Source organism: Clarias gariepinus, chromosome 13 (assembly GCF_024256425.1).
Source record: "Clarias gariepinus isolate MV-2021 ecotype Netherlands chromosome 13, CGAR_prim_01v2, whole genome shotgun sequence".
Taxonomy (NCBI): domain Eukaryota; kingdom Metazoa; phylum Chordata; class Actinopteri; order Siluriformes; family Clariidae; genus Clarias; species Clarias gariepinus.
Window position 1 is genome coordinate 32,891,564 of NC_071112.1, and position 22,883 is coordinate 32,914,446.

Genomic DNA, 22,883 nt, shown 5'->3' on the forward strand with positions numbered 1-22,883 from the left:
AAGCTTTTCATTTTTAACATGATTATTATCTATTCTTCTCAATCGTACCAGAAACATAGGCATTAAAAGCAGAGTAGGATATTTTAAAGAGGGGGAATTCTTAATGAGTCAAATGTCAATTTCATTACATTTAAATTTTTTACATTTCCTTAATGTGATGCAGAGGACGGGGATTAAATTTGGAGGTATGAAGTATGATGATCAAGTGTACAAAAACATTTGGGAATAGATTGGAAATGCCAGAATTTACTGTATTACTTTCACAAACTCAGATTTTCCATATTTTCCAGTAAAAGAAAGCCAGTTTTCATGACAGAACACGTTCACTACAAATACAATGTGACCAGATGCTACCAGAGTTTTCTCTAAAGAAATTGATCTGGCAGTCTACCTCAAATTCATGGGAGTGGATATTTACCCAAAAGTGCTGAAAGCGGTGGCCAAACCCACAAACCCTTGAAAGAAATTGTTCTCCGTTGCTACTGTACAGATTAAACTGGCACTAGCTGGCACCACTCGCCATGCAACCAATACCACTGACTAGTAAAAAAATATGCTGCTCCTGGGTCCAACATGGGGTGAAATATATGAGCAAAATGCTACGTGGAGCCAAAAATAAATGCAGAGAGCAGCGATCTGCTACACAATGGCTATTTATTTTGTTAAACAATAGAAGAAATAAAAGCACTGGCATGATCAACAGCTCAAAATAATTAAAATGCATGCACACACACATACACACACACAAATACACACACATACATAAAAACACAAGTTTTATGCTTTTTAAAGCAGATTACTTGAAACACTCACCTGGTTTACAGGTGCTACAGTCCAGTGCTTGGTGCGTAGGTGCACACACGCATTGCCCACTGTCAGGATCGCACACCGTTCCAGCCAAGGTGCCAACAAGGTCACAGTTGCATGGCAGGCATGCGTGCGTGTCATTAGCCGAGCTCAGATTATACATATGTGCAGAGCAGCGGTTACAGCGGAGACCTTCTACACCGCTCTTGCACAGACACTGTCCACTTTCCTTATCACACAAAGCAGAGCCTTGTACGATGCCCCTGGGGTCACAGTGACACGGCTGGCAGGAGAGAGAGTCTTCAAGTCCGAGTTTGTACCAACCGTCACGGCAGGAGTCACACCGACGGCCCTCCACGTGTGGCCGGCACACACACTGCCCTGTCACAGGGTGACACACCGAGCCCGAGATGATGCCAGAAGCGCTGCAGTTGCAGGACATGCAGACTCCATCCATCCTCGGTCCGTAGGTGCCGGGAGGGCAGGTGTCACAGAGGAGGCCCTGGATACCCTTCTTACATTCACACTGGCCAGAGAAAGGGTTACAGAACTGGTGGAGAGATCCGTCCGGATCACAACCACACGGCTCACAGCCATCGGGATTGGTCCGGTTGAGAAACTTGAAGCCGTAGTTACAGCGGTCACAGGTGAGGCCTGCAAACTCAACAGGAGGAGGAATTTAGCAAATAAGGCAAATGATTATTACTAAGATAACTCTTAGATTGAACTCTTAGATTGAACCCATGTGTACTAAAAAGCTTAAATTGATACTTTTTTTTGGGGGTTAAAAAAAAAACTAAACATGTACTTGGTATAAAGACTTCATTACAAATATTCTTTTTCTTTTTTTTTTAATTCTTCCTTTTTTTCAGTCTTTAACATTTTAACTGAAATATCCTGATATTCTTGATGTTATTAACCCAGGGTATCATCATGAGTGTAGCACCTTAAACTTCCACATGATGCAAATTCAATTCTTACTGTTACTTCCATTCACCCATTCCACACAGTTGTAGTCCAGCTAGGGACCGTGGAAGCCAGTGGTGACCATTTGTATGACTGTGGGCGGACCTCCGGTCACTATACACACACTACAAGCAATTTGGAAACGTCAATTAGCCTAATCTGCATGTTTTTGGACTGTGAGAGGAAACCGGAGAACCCAGAGGAAACCTATCAAGCACGGGGAGAAACTTCTATCAAGCATTCAAACTCCATGTACAGAGACTCGACATGGGAATCGAACCCAAGACCTGTAGGTGCAAGGAGACAGTGCTAAACTGACTTCAGAATTGATTTACTTGATTTTTTTTTAAAATTATTTCTATGGTTTTATAAGGTTGCTGTTCCTTTATAATCCAGGAGGTGGCAGACTCAAAACTTTTTTTGGTAACAAATTCTGGAAAAAAAAAGAATCAAGACACATTACAAAAATACAGTACAATTTGAATCGCTAAACAGGTATTGTGATAATATTGTATCAGGTGATCCCTGGTGAGTCTCGTTCCTATCGTATACTGTATGTATATTACTTTTAATAAACCAGTTCAAGAAGGAGTATGAATAAATGATCCACACAACGTAACACCAAGTGTAAAATCACATGTAATGGTGCTGGGCTGGAGGTGGGCTGGCAGAGAAATGACATCATTAAGTGAGGCCCTTACCCGGTGATAAATGACCCACCTCGGGCATAACACTTAATTTCACTAAGAGGAAAATAAATAAATAAATAAAAGCCTAAGAAACGAATCAAGAATGAAAAAAAAGAAAGGTAAAAAAGTAGTAGTGTCTGCAAAAGCACTACAACTCGCGCAAAGAAGAAAAAGTAGTACATGGATTCAAATTATATCAAGCTTTTTTTTAAAAAGAATTATGCACGGCACATATTTGAATATGCCATACATATTCCTGACAGGTAATCTATTCCTAATGTTGCTGAGCAGAGCCTAAGGGGCACTCAGTATCGCCGCTATAAGTACCAGGAACTCCACACTCAGCAGCTGCTATCCGTTTGTCCGCCAAGGCACACTTAATGACGCTAAATTAATTTCAATATGAATATATTGCTCCCTGCCTGGAGTTAAGCCTTGTTACGATGTTATGTTAAGTGTGTGAATTGACACAGATGAATATTGCGATAACAACAAGGCTGACCAACTTCAATTTGTTATTGCATTTGCTGGTATTCATACTGTTTATTACAGAACTAGCCGTGGAGGTAGACAGTGCGTTTTTGTTTTACAGATAAATGAACAAGATTTAAAATTATTCACAAATATAATGCTTGATTACAAACAGTACTCTCCATATTGTTTGTGAAAAAAATAGAAACTGTAATCTAGGTCAACCACTGGTCTTTAAGTCATAAGCGTGTGTGTGTGTGTGTGTGTGTGTGTGTGTGTGGTTGTGTGGTTGTGCAGTTGTGTATTCATGATATGGGACATGTGGTTACGCAGCCAGCCTCTGTGCACTCGATCAGTAAAGCCCCTCTCCATAATATTCTCATGCATCAAAATTTCAAAGTGTATTGTGTACACAGAGTTCCTGGGCCACTTGATAAATTTTGCCCTCATGAAGCCGCTGGTGGCCGCGAAATGTGGCGACGGTAATAAATTGCCATAATCAAACCTAATTTCTGAGAAATACCTGTGGGAGCGACAAACAAAGAAGCATGTCTTGTAAGCGGCATGAAAAATAGCACGGACAGCGAGGTTTATTATAATCAACTTGGCATTGAATTACAAAATTAAAATTAGGTGGCCCTTGATATTCTGGCTTAGCAACACACGTGGTCTTCTAAGTAATGTTCGTTTGCATTTCATAGGAAATGCATCAAAGGCACAGGATGAGGGAATGGAGGAGATTTATCACAAAGGACTGAGATGCTTAGAAAAAAAATGATTAGGTTACAGCTTGGAGTAAACTTGTAGGGCAGCGGGGGGTGTTGGGGGTGGTGGGGTGGTTGGGGCGATTGACTGGCTTGGTGCATTCATTACACAAATTATTCATCTGCTTTACATGTGTGCTTTGGAATGAATCAGGTTATTTACTTATTTTGTGCTTAATAAATAAAATTAGAGAAAATCTTTAAAAAGATCAGAAGCATGTCTACGGAATGAGTTGAGGACCAGAACGAGGGCAATACTGCAAATAGGAAATAGGAAGTGTGTACCTGATACTTACCAATTACGTTGGTCTTACACTGGCATTGCCCTGAGTCCTGGTGACAGGTGATATGTGGCCACAGGGTCCCGGCGGCGCTGCAGTTACAGTCGAGGCAGCCGTGGACCAGCGACGCCTGCAGCTTGTAGAAGCCTTGCTGGCACTGATTGCACTGTCGTCCAGACACGCGTCGCTTGCACTTACACTGGCCTCCAATCTGTAGAGGAAGGGTACAGCGTCTCAATTAGGATACTTCACTGTGTGTGTGTGTGTGTGTGTGTGTGCATGCGTGTGTGCAAGTCACGGACGGCTAAGTCAACCGCAAAACCTCCATCTCGGTTCCGCTGGGAGAATTACTCATCTCTATTACTGGGATAAGAAAATGGAGGGAAAGTCTGGACAGACCTCTTGAAAAATGAAAGTTTAAGAGGTTAAGAATGAATTGGAGGTCCAGCTTGGATCATGTTACCTAGCACACATTTCCCTAATGATGCATTGGACTTGAGGTAAAGATGAAGATCATAAGTCAGCTATGACCAGATTACACTCCTGTTCAAAATCATTGCACAGAAGGTGATGATAATAATAAAGAGCTGCTTTAACAGAATTATTCTCTGTAGCTAACCACAGACAGTGGTTTATCCCCTACACACCTCAACGACAGACCTGAAACCCTCCCAGCTCCTCACAGCAGTGGCACGGTCCAACAAATGAAGCCATCAGGAGAGTAAGGAAATAATCATTCCCAGAATTTAAATAAGGCAACAATTCCAACACGGGTCTGACCCATCTATTGATTTCAAATTTGTCATCCAGTATATCTATTGACATGGATCCTCCCTGGGCCAGGGAAAAAAGCCTTTCATGATGCTTGGGAAAGCAGGAGCAAGAGGAGGGATTCTCCAGAGAGAAGAGGCTCCTAATGACACTTTTACATACTCGCAGCAATCCCTTTCTGATCGCAACGATGATAAATGCTGCGCCGAATGCTAAAATCGTCAGCAAATATATCGACGCAAACATCTCCTGTGAGGAATGGGCCTGTAGCTTTATATCAATGTGTAATTTTGTAGTCTATCAACAAGCAGAGGATTAAAAGCCTCTATATCCGAGATCTCTGGTTGCTGCGACTTGAGGAACTGTTCAAACTTTCTAATGTGCAACAACAACACCAGGGCTGGAAGAATATATATAAATGTGTTTAACCACATAAAAAACAGGTGTTTGTGTGTTTTTTAAGCAGACTGTACCTGATCACACTCCAGACTGCCATTGACCGTCCCGCTGTCATTGCATTCACAGGGTTTACACGCGTCCTCGGCCCACAGCGAATCCCCGACTCCTCTGTAGAACAACCTCCGGCACTGCTCACAGCTCCTCCCTTGTAATCAGACATGCATGTGTTAATGCGAAAGTGTGTGTTTGAGGCCCCAATTTGTACAAGGCCAACATTCCTCCCTACAGAAATAAGCTGACTTAACACAGAAAAAGAGAGGCAGCATAAAATGTTTCGAGTTTGATTAATTTGGAACTAGTTTACAACAGCTTAACACCACATCATTTACACTAGTACAATCCCAAAGTCAAATATTTATCTATATATCAAATATTTATCTATATATCTAGGCAAAAAAAAATACAGCAGTATTAGTAACGTCAGTTATTCGCACTCTAGAGAGAGCTGATTGGCCGAGCTCTCTCAGGGGGGAGGGATGAGATGAGAACGTGCTCCCACATTAATCACGGCCAATCAGGGGCGTCTGTGAGCTCACGCAAGCGGAAAGAGCGGATAGCGCTGTCCTCCGAGTGTGTTACTCCACTCCCAATGGTGCGTGAGCAAGCAGTTAGAAAAGATGCGGTCGGCTGGCGTCAGGTGGTTCAGAGGAAACACGTGATTGGCCCTCCCAACTAAGTGGTAGTAGTAGCCCTAATGTAAGGCGCCCTAGTGATAGGGAGGAATTGGACACGAATAAATTAGGGAGAAAATCATGGAGAAATAAAAAAAAAAAGAGAATGGGCCAAAAATATGATGTCAGGGATTTTGACAACATGGTGTAAAAAAAAAAAAAAAAAAACTCCAGTGTGGAGGTATTTGTTTGGAAACTGCAACACACAAAATGCTTATATTGCAAAATCCAAGTCAAAAACTAAACAGAAATCATCTAAACTCAAAACAACACCAAGCCCTGGATTAGAACTTTGCACTGCATGGGAGTGGAACTTTGCACTGCATGGGAGTAGAACTTTGCACTGCATGGGAGTGGAACTTTGCTTGTGACCTGGGCTGAGACAATGAGCACAATGACTTAGCATGGGTGCCAGGCTGAGTCTTGGAGTCGGCCTTTGTTAAGAACTTGGCTTGACTTGATTTGAGACATGAGCAGCTGCATCATGGGCTTTCAGCAAAAACTTTGTGGAGATGGACTTAGAGCTAGCGGCGACAGGACAGCATCCAAAAAACTGTCAGGTGACAAGCTTTTCAAAAACCAGGCAATGGGGGCATTATCAAAGGATGTAGAGCAAGCCTGACATCTTTAAAGCATACAGTACATGACTTAGGCAGAGCAAGACCTGGCTGGGTCAGGACAGAGCTTGGCTTAGGGTGAGACCTTGCATATGGGGCAGTCTTGTCGACCATGGTGAGCTCCACAGTGTCCTGGCAGGGGGCAGGGGGCTGTCCTGTCCACCTCGCCCTGGACACCCTTCGGCTCTGTTGGAGCACAGTGTGAGCCACCCTGTTCTTCAGAGGTGAGTCACTCTATCGACTTCAGCCTGGACACCCTTCTGCTTTGTGTCCCCAGTTGACTTTGCTTATAGTAGCTGACTTCTGATTAGCTGCCCTCAAAAATGACTTGCGGAGGATCAAACCCTTTAATTTTGTACACTCTACACTACTTTAACAAGTATATATGTATGTACAGTATAATAGTACAAATGAGCAGGGGTACTGTTGAAGTGGCCAGTTTGAGTGCAACATTATTTTGTTACCTGTGGTGTTATGAGTGCAGTTATCACACACTCCTCCTCCACCGCGGAAGTGCTCCTGAGGGTGAGGGTCCACACTGGCATTGTAGTGGCAGGATGCTGCATGTCCGTGGCACTGGCAGGGTCGGCAGTTGTACGCCTCGACCTGATTCCCTGCTCGGAACGGCTTGTCGTTAAAAAGTGGTGCACAACGCTCACACTGTCCAGAGAGATTAAAAAGAATTATCAGACAACCACAGAACAAATCAAAACAAGCATTAATTTATTCATTTATTCTAAACAGCGGTTATCCTGCACAGGGTCATGGGAGGTCTAGAGCCAATCCCAGGAGAGCAGAACATGCAAATTCCACACACACCAAAATAAAAAAAATAAAAAACCTGGCCATGTAGGGAGCTAACTTTTAATAGCATGCTTAACTATATTGAGCTACTTTATCAGACATATTTTTCTAAACAAATATTACAAGTTACAAGTTACAATGGACACAAGTGAATAAAGCAGATTTAAAGAGGCATGGTTTACTCTGGCGATGGCTCAGGTAGTGGTGGATGTTCTTAATGTCAGGAGTACTACTAGAACACCCAAAAAAAACCAGGAGGATTGCTAATTTACACACACCATGAACCTGACACTGGACTTGTACCTTTGGGATTTAGGTATTTATACCACACATAGAGTTTAAGACGCTTAAAAATAGTAATGCTGTAATGTAGACAGTGCTTATTAGTAATAGCAGTAGTAGTATGTTCTGCTTATGAATAATGTTTATATATCATATACACAACAACCAGGACACAGAGTATGGTTAATGTGTTCTTCTGTTTCAGAGTGGGGTTACAAAATGTTTTTCACCACTGCAGAGAGCAAAAAAAAAAAAAAAAAAAAAAAATATATATATATATATATATATAATCATAAGAGCTGTAACAGGCACACAATAATGTAATGCATTTAAGGAAAATTTAAGGAAAATTAAATAAATCCCTGAAAATTGACAGATTTTTTTGCTAAGAAGAGACGAATCTGTGTGTGTGAACTTTACACACACTCATTTACCAACACCACTCGCACGTTACAGTAACTGGGAGTTATTGCCATCTCCCCCTACAGTCCTGACCTCGCTTCAAGACATTTACACGTTTGGGAAAGTCATTATAGGAGTTCCTGGGAGGCCGGCGTTTTAGACGTGAATCAGACAGACAGTCAGATCACAGCTTCGGCGTCCTGAGAAAACTTTCTACCTTGATGGTGTCCAAGCTCTAGTGAAACACTGGGATAAGGTGTTCTGGGTGTTCTGTTATTTTGTACAATCAAAAGTCCCACTTTGACTTGAACACCCCTTGGACTTTATGCAGAATTAATTAAACTTTAAAAACATGTATACAAATCATGTTTCTTGGCAACATGAATAACCAAAAATATATATTGTTTAAGGTAATGGTGTTTGTGCTCATTCATTTAATATAAAAGTTGACTATGAAGCTAATAATAATAATAATAAAAAACTGGGATAAACACATGTATAAATCTATAAATATATGTAAATAGGAACATTGTACCAGAGAGAAACCTTTTTGTGAAGTATAAATGAAATAATCACAATGGCTTAATGAAATAATTCAGGGGAATTCATCTATAAAGCTTCAGAGGTTCGTGTTGGCATCTTACCCGAACTCTTCACTCAGTGCTAACTGTAAGCAGCAGATGAAGAGATTGTGATCATGTCAGTATTATTCTCAGCGTCACTATGAGCACTGTAAAGAAAAATGATGAACTATGAAGTAATTCTGCGCAACTGAATGAAGCGGTGTTTTCCATTAGATATGACCAACGTGCGAAGTGAAAATGCTGGGATTGAAACAGCAGTGTGTTTGCATTCTGTGTGGAAAAGCCCTGCATGAATACCACGGCTAATTTCACGCTCCTCCGCTCAACCTTTAGCGCGCCTCCAAACGCTCTGCTTGAGCATGCCTCGCCAGCGGAGCGCCATCGCCAACACTGTTTTGGATAGGGGCGACGTTGTGTGTAGAGCAACGCCGGTGTCTGCATACCAACACTCTGACATTTTAGACTTCTTTACGTTCCTATTCCTACATTTATCTAAAGTTCAGAAGGATAAATCGAATCAGATCTGAGATCCGTGTGTTTTTTCTCACAAGCTGAAGAGGTACACAGTTAGATGAGAGCATGTGCAGGACTCTGGATAAGTTTTGCCGTTAGGAGAGATCACTGATTGTTCTGGCATGTGTCAGGTGACCCCGGCTGCTTTAACGTCACCAGGGAAATTGTGAGGATTGGATCGGAATTCATTACTTCTAGTACGGCATTCATCTGTATAGAGGAATTAAATATTCATTATCTGCATCCGCTTGATCTAGTGCTGAATATCATATAGACAGACAGGCGTTCCCGTTTAGATCTATAAGTCTGTGTAGGAACATCCTGTTTGGTGCACCAGGCTTTAATATCGCAATTTATAGTGCAACATCTCACAGTACATGTACACCCCCCCCCCTTTAAGGGAAAACAAATATACAACATGGCCAAAAGCAAGTGTACACCTGAACATGACCCTCGTACATGGGTCTTCCTTTATTTTATTTTTTATTACCTTAATCTCACTGAAGACCTTTAAGATGAACTGAAACTGGCTGATCTTATTATTAATGCTCATCTGGCTGAATGTGCACAAAAGCTTTCCCAGTAGAGTGGGGGGAGTTAAGCAGAAAAAGGGGACCAACTCAATATTAACACAAAATAAATGCTTATAAAAAAGTAGATAATGAGCAATGTCTGCAAACATTGAGACCTATTTAAAGCTCATGTTTTTACTTAACATGATTCCAAAATAACTTCTTAACATTGACTTGCTGTTAAAACAACAAAAGATATCTTGTAACTGAAACAATGTTACCAAAGTTCTTCATTCCTGGAGGACACGTTGGCCTTAAAGAAGCACCAAGAAACAAGACACCACTGTCACTCTCGCTGCTGCTCTGCAATGTGGCCTGTTTAAATGCCGTGTGTTTGCAGTCACACACACACACACACACACACACACAGAGAACCGCTCCAGGGTGGACCGTGATCCCATCTCAGAGCCAGCTGTTCAGGTCCAGGGGTATTTCGGGTCTGAAGTTTATCACCTTCCCTCACACGCACACACAGACACACACACACACACACACACACACTTTCCAGTGGCGGTGATACACCTGTTCCCAGGTTTGTTCCTGTAAACGCAACAATGGCGTGGAGAGAAAGCAGCGGCCTGCCGTGAATTATGCATGGACGCTCCTGAATAATTCAAATCACCAAACATCAGGTTTAAAAGTTTACTACAGGACTCACTGCCTGTGTGTGTGTCAGCGTGTTCGGTGTGTCTCTCAATAGAAGTGTATTCAAATTGTTGAAAATTAAGTTGAATATTAATATTGTTTAAAAATAAATAAATAAAATCTCTGAGCTGTTGAATTTATGGAAAGATAAGCGCTCACTCTCAAACGAGGCTCATTCTCACCAGCTTCTCATCAGCAGGGCCAATCTCTCAATCTCATCAGATTTTTCTAGACTGAAAAATCAGAATATTACTCAGAAGGTCTGATTTGTTTCCTTTGAAACTGCATTAAAATTTACAACATGAAAAACAATAAACAATATGAACAATAAGCTACATCATAAATTATCTTTTACTCATGTATACATCAACCATAGTGGTCCAAGATTATGGTTACAAGTTAGTTTTTTTCAGTTTTTATATTGATAACTGGGAATTATTTTTGTTGTTTATGTGCGCTCAACTCTAAGCTGAACTTTTATATATGCAGAATAACAGAACTCAGTCCTGAGAGTAAAAACTCCCTTTATTTCTCTATATAATCCCCTGATACACTAATGCACTTATCCCAGTGTTTCACTAGTGCTTGGACACCATCAAGGTAGAAAGTTCTTAGGTTCTTAGGTAGACTGGTTGCTTCATGTCTGAAACGCCGGCCTCCCAGAACTCCTTTAATGTCTAAGACATGTGGAAATGTCCTGGAGCGAGGTCAGGACTGGGACGTGGCAATAACTGCCAGCCTTGTGCCTGTAAAGTGCGAGTGCTGTTGGTGAATAAGTGTGTGTACAATTCACACAAACAAATGCATATCTTTAGCAAGTTGGTTTTTCAGTGATCAGGCACATAGGAGTGACCCGGAACATTCCTCAGATTAATTTTGTCTGAAAGGACGTCCAGTCACGCAAGCAGTGCGGCATTGGAGCGCAGCATCTTGTTCCCGCTTTTTTAGGTAAGAGGTTTACAGCAAAGTAACCCAAGATGTTCCCTTTCTAAAGCTACACTCGATGCTGCATGAAAACGCTATGGGAACGAAAAAACCAACGCCGCCGCACTGCAAGTGTCTGGACCCCCAAGGTTGTGTAGCGTGTGCGCACAAAGGCCAAGGAGGTCTCAGAGCTAGTTTTGGGAGGCTGACTCGAGGACCCATGAGCCCTGAGTAGCATGAACATCCAGACTATAGAATCTCACAAATGTGTGCGGAGAGGACCAACCTGCCGCATCACACACTTGCTGCAGGGGAACACGTCTTGCCAGCGCAATAGATGAGGCAATCTATAAGAAACTATAAGAAAAACCATCTTAAGAGTCAGAAGCCAGACAGGCGCTGCCTCTAGTGGTTTGGAAGGGGTGTCAACCAGACCCCATCAGTCAGAACATAACTAGCCGAAATAGTGGCTACGTACATTCTGAGGGTACTAGGGCATAAGCCCAAGGACAACTTTTCTTGTGGAACTCCAGCACTAAAACAATTCATCAGTGAACTGGGTCTACATGTTTCACAATGCACCAATTTCAAATACCCTGACCTTGAGGGCATAAGTTCCTCTAGTGCATGAAGGTTCCAGGGCTTCCATCTTCATATGCCCTGGAATGTAAATCGCCTTGAGGGACAGGGACACTTCCTGTGCCCAAAGCAGAATCTGGCGCACTATTACAGTCTGCTCCGGCGATTATATACGTGACTACCGTAGTGTTGTCTACCCGCACTAGGACATGGTAGCCTCAACTGCTGGAGGAGGTGTTTTAGGGCCAAAATAAAGCCATCAGTTCGGGGCAATTGATGTGCCATGCGAGAAGATGGCCTCTTCAGCTGCCTTGCGCCTAAGACCACACCCCAGCCCGTAAGGGGAGCATCTGACGTTAGTGTCTCGCGACGACAAGACACACGTAGAGTGCAACCCAAAGTCAGAAACCGGGGTCTGAACCACATAAAAAGGGTATGAAGCCCTTGGCGCGTAACCCTTATTTGCCTCTGGGGATTGGCTCTGAGTAAAATTCCTTTGCTTTTAGCCACAACTGAAACGATCTCATGGGCAGAGGCCCAAAGGTATTACTGTGGACACAGCTGCCATGAGACCTAAAATCTCTAAAAGTAATAAACAGTCACTTTCTGGCCTAGCTTGGTTTCCTTCAGGGTGTTGGAAATGGATTCAACACGCGCAGAAGACACCTGTGCCCGAATTGAGATCGAATCCTACGTGACACCCAAATATGTTGTGTTCTGAGCAGGAAAGAAAACGCTTTTCTGGCATTGAGTCTCAATCATGAGGAACGGAGATGAGCTAGGACGACATCCCAATGTTGAAGTGCTAGCTCCTGAGACTGAGCCAGAATCAGCCAGTCATCTAATGTGAGGAGTGAGCTGAACCAAATGGAAGGAGCCGATACTGGTAAGCTTCGCCCCTGAAAGCGAACCCCAGGAACTTCCTGTGTTGTGGCAATATTTCCATGTGAAATATGCATCCTTCAGATCAATTTTCACAAACCAATCCCTTGGTTGGATTTGAGAAACAATCACTTTGACAGTCAATATTTTGAACCTGTCTTTTTTTTTTTTTTTTAAGCCTGCAGAGATCTAAAATCGGACGCAGCCCTTCCCCCCCTCCCCCCCGTTCCTTCTGGGAACCAAGAAATACCGACTGTAGTACAGTCGCCTGACTCTCTGTCTGGTAAGGGAACATGTTCTATGGCCCCGTTTTTAGCAACATCTGTGAGTCAGCAGATGCCCACTTTCCGGTTTGACAGAAGTTAAGACCACGCCGTTGAAACGCGGAGGGCAATGTGAGAGCTGGATCCTGTAGCCCTCACTACAGTGCTTAGTACCCAAGGAGATATACTTGGCAGTAGCTTCCCACTGCTAGTTTCTCCGAAAGGGGCAAAAGTATCAACGGTGAGCCTGGGGGGGAGGGGGCGGTTTAGATGTTCGGCATCCTGAAACATGGCAGGAAAAGACCAAAACAAAAAAAAACATTTCTTGGTGGCGGAGCAAGAACACCGACCTCCTGGGGTTGCCAGGGAGAACACTTCATCCTTTAGAGGAATTCTACGCGCCCTTCCCCGGAGTGCTAGAGGAATAAGCCTCAGGCTTCTTCGTGAAGAAGAGAGTACGTAGGTCCAACTTCTTTGAGGCAGATTGCGAAGCATAGCACGCCGCACCCCAGTCTTACGAGGTGGTGCCAGGTTTATAACACACTCTCTTGGTGCTTCACGCCTCGCGAGAGTCAGACCCGGTCGGGACTGGGTGGCCGACAATCCCGACTCTTGAGCATGGCGGGGAAGGAATTTCCCAAAGGCTTGTTCATATAATTTCGCCTCCTCAACCTAGTGGCGACGTTAACGGCGTTGCCAAACAGGCCAGAGGGCGAGATGGGAGGATCAAGAAGGAACGCACGAGTCTTATCCTTGATTCCCGTAAGATTTAGCCACAGGTAACTCTCCGCCGAGCACCATCGCAGCCATAAAAACAGCCGATAGCACGGGTTGTCTGCTTTGTGGCACGAAGAAACAGGTCTTTGGCTCGGCGTAATTCCAGGAACGACGTTAGACAGCCCCGCCAATGCTCAAGTCTTTCAGCAGGTCAGGCTGGTCAGCTGCCTAAAAGCTTTTCCCCACCCCGGAAGATGTCAGTCTACCTGGCTTGGTGGGGAGTGTGTGCTTTTTCAGGGAGGATGTTGTCCCAGAAGAGAGAGAGCCCACAAGCGTCTCTTCTAATTGGGACATTATCATATATCCGCGCCTTCTTATCAACAATATTCGAATAAATCAAACTGCGACCAAATACGATATGCAATTGATCGATCGCATGCATTACTTACCTGCAGTAACTCCTCCATACCTGCGGAAGCGAGAGTATGTTTTTTCTATCCATTCACAAGAAGTGCTGATGAGCGCTTGAGAAGTGGATGGAATACTTCCTGATCCGGCAAGAGCGCAAGAGAAAGGGGGAATTCTGTCTCGTGCGCGCCTGCCAGATTGCACTTTAACCCCAGGAATGCGCAACGACTCGTGATTCTCTTTAAAAATGCGAGCCGCGCACAAAGCACTCAAAAAAAAGGTGTGGAAATCGCGCTCTGAAGAGATCTATCATGCGGAGGTAAGGATCTCCTAACAAACTCCACCATATCGGTGAGTTAATACCTTTAAATTTGCTTGCACACATCACACGCAAACACAATATGGTCCTGAAGACAAAAAGATCTGAGGAATGTTTCCGGTTCACTCCTATTTATAACCTGCAGGTGTCCTTTATCAGATGATGTCACCTGACCGAGGTTATATAGGCCAAAATTTGGCGTGTTTGATACACACATGCTTCACAACCGGCAACAAAGAAAGATGTTCCCATAGCGTTTTTTTACGCAGAATCGAGTGTAGCTTTTAAAAGGGAACTTCATATAGTACGCATTATAGTAAGCGTTCAAATGCTTCACTGCATCTAAGAGTCTCATTACCGTATTGTGCTTAAAGTCTTTATTTAATGTCAATCACTTTTACACCACGATCTATTTCACTCAATTTATAAAGGATTCCAACAGTTTTGGAATGCACTGTATACAGCCATCATATACTGTAGGGCCATTGTAGGACATTGTAGCCCTTCCTGGACACTGAAGCTTTTAGGTTGAAAGTAAGAATTACTTTGATGAAATGATGTTTGAGCGATGTTGACTACATGACATTCGGATAACGTTGCTAATAAATCAAATTAATATCAATTTAAATTTATTGGAATCTAAAGCCTGTAATTATTAAACCTCTATAACTTGGACTGTGTGTGTGTGTGTGTGTGTGTGTGTCTGTCTGTGGGTATAAAATGTTGCCGTGCTAAAAGTGAGAGCACTGGCAACGTGTGTCATCAGAGCCTTCCTAGAGATATAATTACCTCTGCTGGACTCATCAGTAAGACACCCGGGGGCTGATGGGACACCGCGATTAGAGCTCTGCTGCCCACAAAACCACTTCCTCCTCTCCTTCCATCCTCTCTCTACCTCTCTGATTCTCCACATTCTCCATTGTTCAATCTTTCAGGAAACAGGATACTGTACAGTATGTGTGTGGTTCTCTTTCTTTCTTTCTCTCTCTGTGTGGGTGAATGAGTGTGTGTGTGTGTGTGTGTGTGTGTGTGTTGCTGGAGCATGGCGGCTCCGGACACACAGCGGTAGGAGAATTTAACTTGCCAGCACGGTGTGCATGTGGTGTCCTCGGTGAGTTTAGAGGAGTGTAATCAATAAAGAAATAGATCACCAAAATAAACCAACAAATTTTTGAATGTTTTTTTCTTGGTGCTGGACACTGGTATGTGTTTCTTATATATACGATATCGTAATACAGTATATAAGATTTTTTTATCTATCCACCTTTTAATGAATGAAGTAAACAATAGGGTGAGAACATATGAAAAAAAAAAGCTAAACTCTATGAACTACTAAAACACATCGTTGTGGCTCTTCTTCAGGAGACACACGGCGACGCCAAAAACGCTGCCAACTGGTCAAGAGAGTGGGATGGACTCGCAATTCTGAGCCACAATACATCACTGAGTGCTGGAGTCGCACTGCTCTTTGCTCGCAATTTTATTCATAAAATTCAATTTTAAAAGTAAAAACTTTTTCTGAGAACAAAGCCTTTGTCCTAATTTGTGTGTACACTCCCACCAAGGCGGTAGAGAGGATGATGTTTTTAGACAAATTAAACAACGTCATTAATGACTGTAACTCTGCTAATATTTTAATTCTGGGTGGAGATTTTAACTGCACAACCGACAATCTGGACAGAAACCATAAAGAACCTCACATGGCCCCCGTAAACGCACGTGGGAGATGATGGAGGCCCAGGACTTAAGCGACATACAGTATGGAGAAACTTAAACAAAAAACAAAGACAGTACACCTGGGACAATTCTGTAGATAACACACTCTCTCTGGCAAGACTCGATAGATTTTATTGTTTTAAACATTAATTGTCTCCTTTTACGAAATGTTTTATTGCTCCAGTAGGCATCTCCGACCATAGCATGGTGCAGTGTACAGTCAGTAAAAAAAACCTAAAACCTAAGAGTGCCTACTGGCATTTAAACACTGTACTTTTAGAAGATGCCAATTTTATTAAGTCTTTTACCTATTTTCTATGTCTTTTACCTATCTTCTGTATGGGCTAGTCTTAAATCACAAAAAGCAGATTTTAGCTCTCTACAGCAATGGTGGGACTTAGCTAATGCTAATGGTAAATACACAGACAGATGTGACTTTTTTAACTGACATTTAAAAAAAAAGATTTTAAGATTTTATCATCTACTAAAATCAACTGGACTAAAAGTGAAGCCATTTTGGTAGGAGATTGGGGAGGCGAACAGCTCACACTACCAGGGGGTTTAATGTGGAAAAAAGAGGGGTTTAAAATACTTGGGTGTCTACCTGGGTAGTGCTGAGTTTTTAAACAAAAACTGGGAGGGTAGTGTTGAAGGCATTAAAGGCTTAGCAGACAGAAGTGGTTGGTCCCATAAATGTCTTACAGAAGACGGGTGCTGGTCATCAACAACCTAGCAGCATTGTACCTGTGGCACAAACTGGATACCACAAAGCCTTCTTCACCCGCCTAAAGATGAAGGAGGACAGGGACGCCTGCAGTTCATCCAGAGACAGTTTTGTTTACAGAGAGAAACTGTTTTTCATGTTTTTATACATTGTTTCAGATTCTCGTCCTTGTTTACCCTTTTTTTTACCACTTAGATTTAGATTTTACTCATCAGCTTTTTATTCTTGGTTTTAAATATGTCTGGAGAAACAGATTCATATGGCAGCTTATTAATTTTACCATTGATCAAACCGAAATGGCAATATACATAAACAGAAAAAAATAAGCTGGCACAAAGTACAGACTGCGACCCCAAAAAGACCTTCTTCAGACTTATAAAATCAAGAATCTTATTTGATTTTATTTTTTACAAGAATATAAAGAACATAAACATGTTTAAAACAATATATTGTGTTGTGAGGAGACCCTGTGCTCTGTAGAAGATAATGAATTAATCTTTGCCGCAAACTTAAACTGAAGAAAGCACAACAACTATATATATGTTTTACAGAATAAATATAATGTCTAAAAAAGGTTTTATTTATTTATTTATTTATTGTAAAAAGTCACCCCTCCTTCCCCCGACCAGTCCATTAAGGCCTGTTTTTGAGGGTGCTGTTCATTACAGGGAACTCTCGCATGTTATTAAGGGGATGTGGTTAATTCTTTTAAAAAAAAGGAAGAAGGAAAAGGACTCACGTTAGCTCCGTGTGTGTGACTCTCAGGGATGCAGGCGCAGCGGTACGGCATGATGCCCGTGTCACAGCTGGCAGCGTGGCCATGGCACTCGCACCTACAGTGTGTTGAGAAAAAGCAAGTCAGTAAGAACTTTAAACTAGAACTTCATTGATGCCACTGCTTTCAGGCAACAGCACACATCAAGAGGAATAAGTCTTGGAAATTTTTGTATTTAATCAATTATGATTATGTACAATCAAGAGCTGACAATTACTGTATATCTATATAAATAAAGGAAAGGTTTCATCTGTACATCGGGTCAGAACTCAGAAGCTCTTTTAATGATATCTTTGTTTGATACAATGGAGGACCAGAAACCAGTCTCAGATAAAACTTCAGAGTAAATACAGAATTCACTCAATTTTGCCAATCCTTGAGTATTTGCCTGAAGTTAAACCTGCACCAGAAATGCAGTCAACATGTTGAGTTGAAGTGAAGTCATAAGCAGTTTTGTTTCAGATTACATCACAGCATTTAGAGCTTTTTTAGACAAACATAGCGCTTTTTCCCCTTGAGAGGTGGGTGTGGCTATATGCTTCACTTAACAGAGCCAATCAACACAACAGTCTGCGTTAAATACACAGAAACAACCGTAATACACCTACGAGCCGCCACAATCCTCAAGAAACAGAAATAAAACAGCACTTTGGTACTTTTCTCAAGTGGAATTGTTAATTGAAAACTTTCTACTTTTACTTGAATAATATCATATCTGGGGAATCTCTACTTTTACTCCGATACAGGATTTGTGTGTTTTGCCCACCACTGGACACGTGACATTTACACAATTAATAACACAAATCAAAGAGCAATTCAGTGTTCATTAAATATTCTTAGTATTTTACTTTTATTCATTTAAAACATGTAATTATTCTAGGTGCCTGGGACAAATTAGACAATAAATAAACTAATTAGTGCTACTGAATTGAATGAAATCGTACCGAATCATGAGTCTACCTATGATGTCTAAAGCAGTAAAATTCCTACAATACATCTCTAAATGTGGACTGGAGTGTGTTGTTGAGATCCAGGCATCTTGTAAATGAACACAGTATTACACACTCGATACCGGCGTCGGTCAGCGTCAGTGCCTGCTTCAGGTCGTCAGGTGTGTGGGCTTTACAGTCTGTTTTCAGGATTTTGCTATCATATTCCAGATATTAATCTACATCCTGATTTTTTTTAAGTATCATACTTATAATATCGATTTTCCAACAAAATAAACATTTAAAAGTCAATTTGGACAGAATAAAGTTTTTAAAGTCTCAACCAATATCCAGCCTACAGTGTGAAGTCACTCACCAATAACGTCACATTTAAGTCCATCTCACCGTTAACACGACTTCTCTTTACTCACACAGACCCGTCCCGTCTCTCCGTCTCTCTTACACACACACACACACCTGCCCCTCTCAACACTTTTACGTCTCCAGCATTCCCTTTCCTTCCCTTCTCCATTATATCCCTACGTGCATGAGTAATAGAACGTCCCATTCAACATTTATAAATGCCAGTGGAAATACCATTGAGCTGCTGTAATGTTCAACACAGGAGCTGACAGGTCTCCATCAGAGAGAGCGGGCACCTGCGGGTCAACGCTTTAATTATTCATCCTCAAAGGGCTGTTATTCACATTGTGTCCACCGGGCCGCCTTTAAAGGGAGAACCCTTCACCTCCGCCGGGCCGGTACACACAACACGCAAACAAATGCCAAGAGAGAGAGAGAGAGAGAGAGAGAGATGTCATTATGACTGGAGGTTACTGTATTACTGTGTGGTTACAAAGCTGACACTAATGATCACAGATGCAGCCCGACACCAGCCCCGACTACAACCACACAAAGGGGAACCCACCACTGTTTACTTTCTCTCTCGCTTTCTCTTTCTGCATTTCTACTGTGTGAGCTGTCATAACACCTCAGACAAGATGGAGAGCGAAAGCAAAAAAGAAAGTATAAAGAAGTATAAAAAAGGGGAAAAAAAGGAAAGAGATGTACGTCTGAATGTCAAAGGACTATGAGATTTGACTGTCTCTAAATCTCAATTTCTTCAGTGCCGATTTAACTAGCTCTTAATTAAAGCTGCCTCTACACTCACTCGCGCTCTCTCAAACACACACACATGCTGCCTGCATAATGATATAATTACCATAGGCAGTGCTGAAATACCATGCTCCTGCAAGCCGACTGACAAAAAAGGAGCAAAGAAATCCCACAACAGACCGATCTCTTTTCTGAAGCTACAGGAAGACCCCTAAACCCTTAAACGATTTAACTCGACAAAACATTTTAGACGTGACAATTACACGTGGAGGCTGTGTAAAGCGTACTCGAGGCATGCTGTTCAAAAAGAAGAAGAAGAAGAAGAAGACACCGCCAGAGACATGTCCGGCTCTCATTGACATCTGTAGCTGATTGTGTGTCTCCTAAGTGCGTGTTGCTCACACTTCTGTCCCCTGTCCATACTCTCACACTGGCCTGCTGCACGTCCCACACGTAACCATCTCTAATTAATGCATTTTCTTCATAACTGTGTCGAATACAAGGAGCAAATCAGTATTAATGTGTTAAAAGGGGTGAAATTAGGATGGGCTGGTGGTGTAATTGGGTCTGATGAACACTTCGAGGTGGAGAAGACTCTGACCTGCCACTGATGGTGATCTCGTCCACAGCGTAGTAGCGATGACGAAAGGGCACGTGAGGGGTGCGGGTGTGGTATTGACCCTGCAGGTGGATGCGCACCTGGGTGGCTCTGACAAACTCCTGCAAGGTGGCGCTGTTGTAGAAGTTGTTGTAGCCTGGTCGCAGGTTAGGCTCTGGCGTTAGCATGCTGAACGTGATGTTGCCGTTAGTGTATGAAATATCACTGTCGGGGAAGAAGAATTACACACTCTTAAATACACTTACGCATCCAGGAAACTTTAATTTTATTGCTGAAGTCAGTCCTGATCGAGCTCATCCAACTCAGACTAAAAGTCCAGCAGGTTTATACTGTGTGTCTTTGGCCGTTTTCAAATTAGACATGTTTGATTTGTACCACACCCAGGTATGATTTCTTTTATCCTTATTATCTTTTTATTAGAGTTTTTGAGGCAAATTAATTTGTAGCACTTTGAGATTTGCTTTACATATAAAGTGCATAATAAATAAAATGTACAGTATTATTATTATTATTATTATTATATTTCAGAAAGAATGTCAAGAGCAAAGCTCTTGCATCACATCTAACCAGGAACCTAGTTCTGTGCTCAGGTACGATTGGCCCTCATATCTGATTTGATCCATGCCTGACTACACTGTACTGTGTCTGAGAACACCTTGGACACGGTTCCCAGAGTCTGGAACAATTGTGTTCTTACTGATCAAAATGATCCAGGCTTTGGGGTCGAGTGTTCTCGGAAATGATCCCGGGGCTCTAATGTGAAAACGCCCAAAATGTCTTTCAGGATAGATTCGTATGTTAAGTGTGTTTTATACACTGTTTTGTGGGTTAGGATTAGGGATTAGGCTTATAAAATCAAATACTGCACTTTTAATTCTTTAACTAAGGACTGTCTTGAGTCATCAGGCTTGTCCACCAGACTGGACATGTCTCCCCACCTGCATTATTCAGCATTACACCTAACACAACTGCCCCCTCTGCTTTCTGAGCCTGACTCCTAATGCTTATAGACTTAACCAGGACATGAACGGACCGGCTCTCCTAGTGCCATCTATCCCTCCCCCTCTCTCCCTCTCTCTCCCTCTCATTCCCTCTCTCTCTCTCTTGCTGTGTGCTTTTCTCATTCTTATCCTCTCTTCTCTTTAATTACACTTTTTTGTTTTGTTCCTCTGCCAAATTTAACACTGTACACTACAGTATATGTTTAATTCCTTTATTGACAAATTCTTTTTAGACAATTTTGCCAAAAAAAAATTGTGTTTCCATTATATTGTCAAATCCATCCATCTACAGTGTCTATACTTTCAGGCAAAGACCACCAGATTTGCACACACACTCTGTCTCCTTATATCTTATTGTTTACAGCTACTACTGTAAGCTGCACTGGACACCTGACTCACACCTTAACATGCTTGTTGAAGATTGTTGCGTTGTTGAAGATTACATTCCTGAACCATGGACACCGATATGTCGTTGGTCTCCCTTCAATAGGGTGGGGGAGGTGGGGGGGGGGGGGGTGTCTCCTCCAGTCAGCATTCTTCTGAGTCGGCTCAGGAATACAGTAGATTTTGGAACATGGCTGTGGCTATTTTTGTCCATACAGCCGTAAGACCATTAGTAAGATCAGGTGCCCTAACCCTAACCCTAGGTGGTTCTGGGTGAGGAGGCCTTTGTTTACAATTGGCAAGTTCTTCCACTTCACCTTCAGCAAACTAGGGTTAATAGGGAATCCCAAAGATATTCAAACAATTGTGTTCCTCCTTCTTTGTTAACAGTGTAAAGAGCATAGCAATACGAGTACTCATGACTGATGGGCATGTCCACATGGAGTACAGGCACGGTCTAAAGAACACAGTAGATTGAGCTTCTGGAAATGTTGCGAGTACTGTAGTACCTGGGGAACTGAATGCAGTTGACAGAGTCCGGGCTCACCAAAGGTCCGTTATCCTCCATCCCAAACCAACTGCAGTTCTTGGCTTGGTACTGCCAGTCTGTCCATGCGGAGGTGCTGCTGGTCTTTCTCTGAATACGTACAGCTTCAGGCTGCAGACTCCGGAACTGAAGAATTACATAGAAAACCTGCAGAAAGCGCGCGAGAGAGAGAGAGAGAGAGAGAGAGAGAGAGAGAGAGCGTGCTAAATTCCAAGACAAGGAGGAATATGCATGAAATACTAAACAGCAATGGATTATCTATTATCAGCACCAGCACAGTCCGCGCTCGGCCGACTTCACGAGCGCCGCTGCTGCGAGGAACAGCTTGAAGCCGATCGGCGCCGGCTTTGACACCCGCCCCTCACCCTCTTTCTTTCCATGGCCCTTGCGTCCTTCTCCCTGTCTCATTCTTTCTACATGGCTTTTTTTTTCTGAGAGTCTTTTCTTGTGGAAGAACTGGTGCCAGCTTTGACTAAGTGGACACTTCAAAAAGCTGTGCCGGTGTGTTTTATCTGCTGTTGAGAGACTCTGCCATAGAGCTACTCTAAAATCCACTAGTGCTTTTCTCCTGGACTCTCCTCTTTTCTCCTCGCTCTTTTTTCACGGCTTAGCGGCATGGATGACTTGGGAACTTGGACAAACACACACACACTTAAAGAACTTAGAGCATCTGGTTGTTTGT

General features: G+C 42.6%; 1 protein-coding gene across 1 annotated transcript in view; it reads right to left on the reverse strand.

The window, feature by feature from the left end:
• The window catches only part of ush2a (Usher syndrome 2A (autosomal recessive, mild)), a 213,367-nt gene that overhangs the window by 163,921 nt on the left and 26,563 nt on the right, over positions 1-22,883 (reverse strand). The window contains exons 6-12 of the mRNA XM_053509206.1: positions 22,164-22,348; positions 20,252-20,473; positions 17,570-17,663; positions 6,961-7,156; positions 5,223-5,353; positions 3,994-4,189; positions 814-1,461 (exon numbers count right to left, since the gene is read on the reverse strand). Of these exons, the coding sequence (XP_053365181.1) occupies positions 814-1,461; positions 3,994-4,189; positions 5,223-5,353; positions 6,961-7,156; positions 17,570-17,663; positions 20,252-20,473; positions 22,164-22,348 (1,672 nt within the window). The remainder of the gene's footprint in view (positions 1-813; positions 1,462-3,993; positions 4,190-5,222; positions 5,354-6,960; positions 7,157-17,569; positions 17,664-20,251; positions 20,474-22,163; positions 22,349-22,883) is intronic.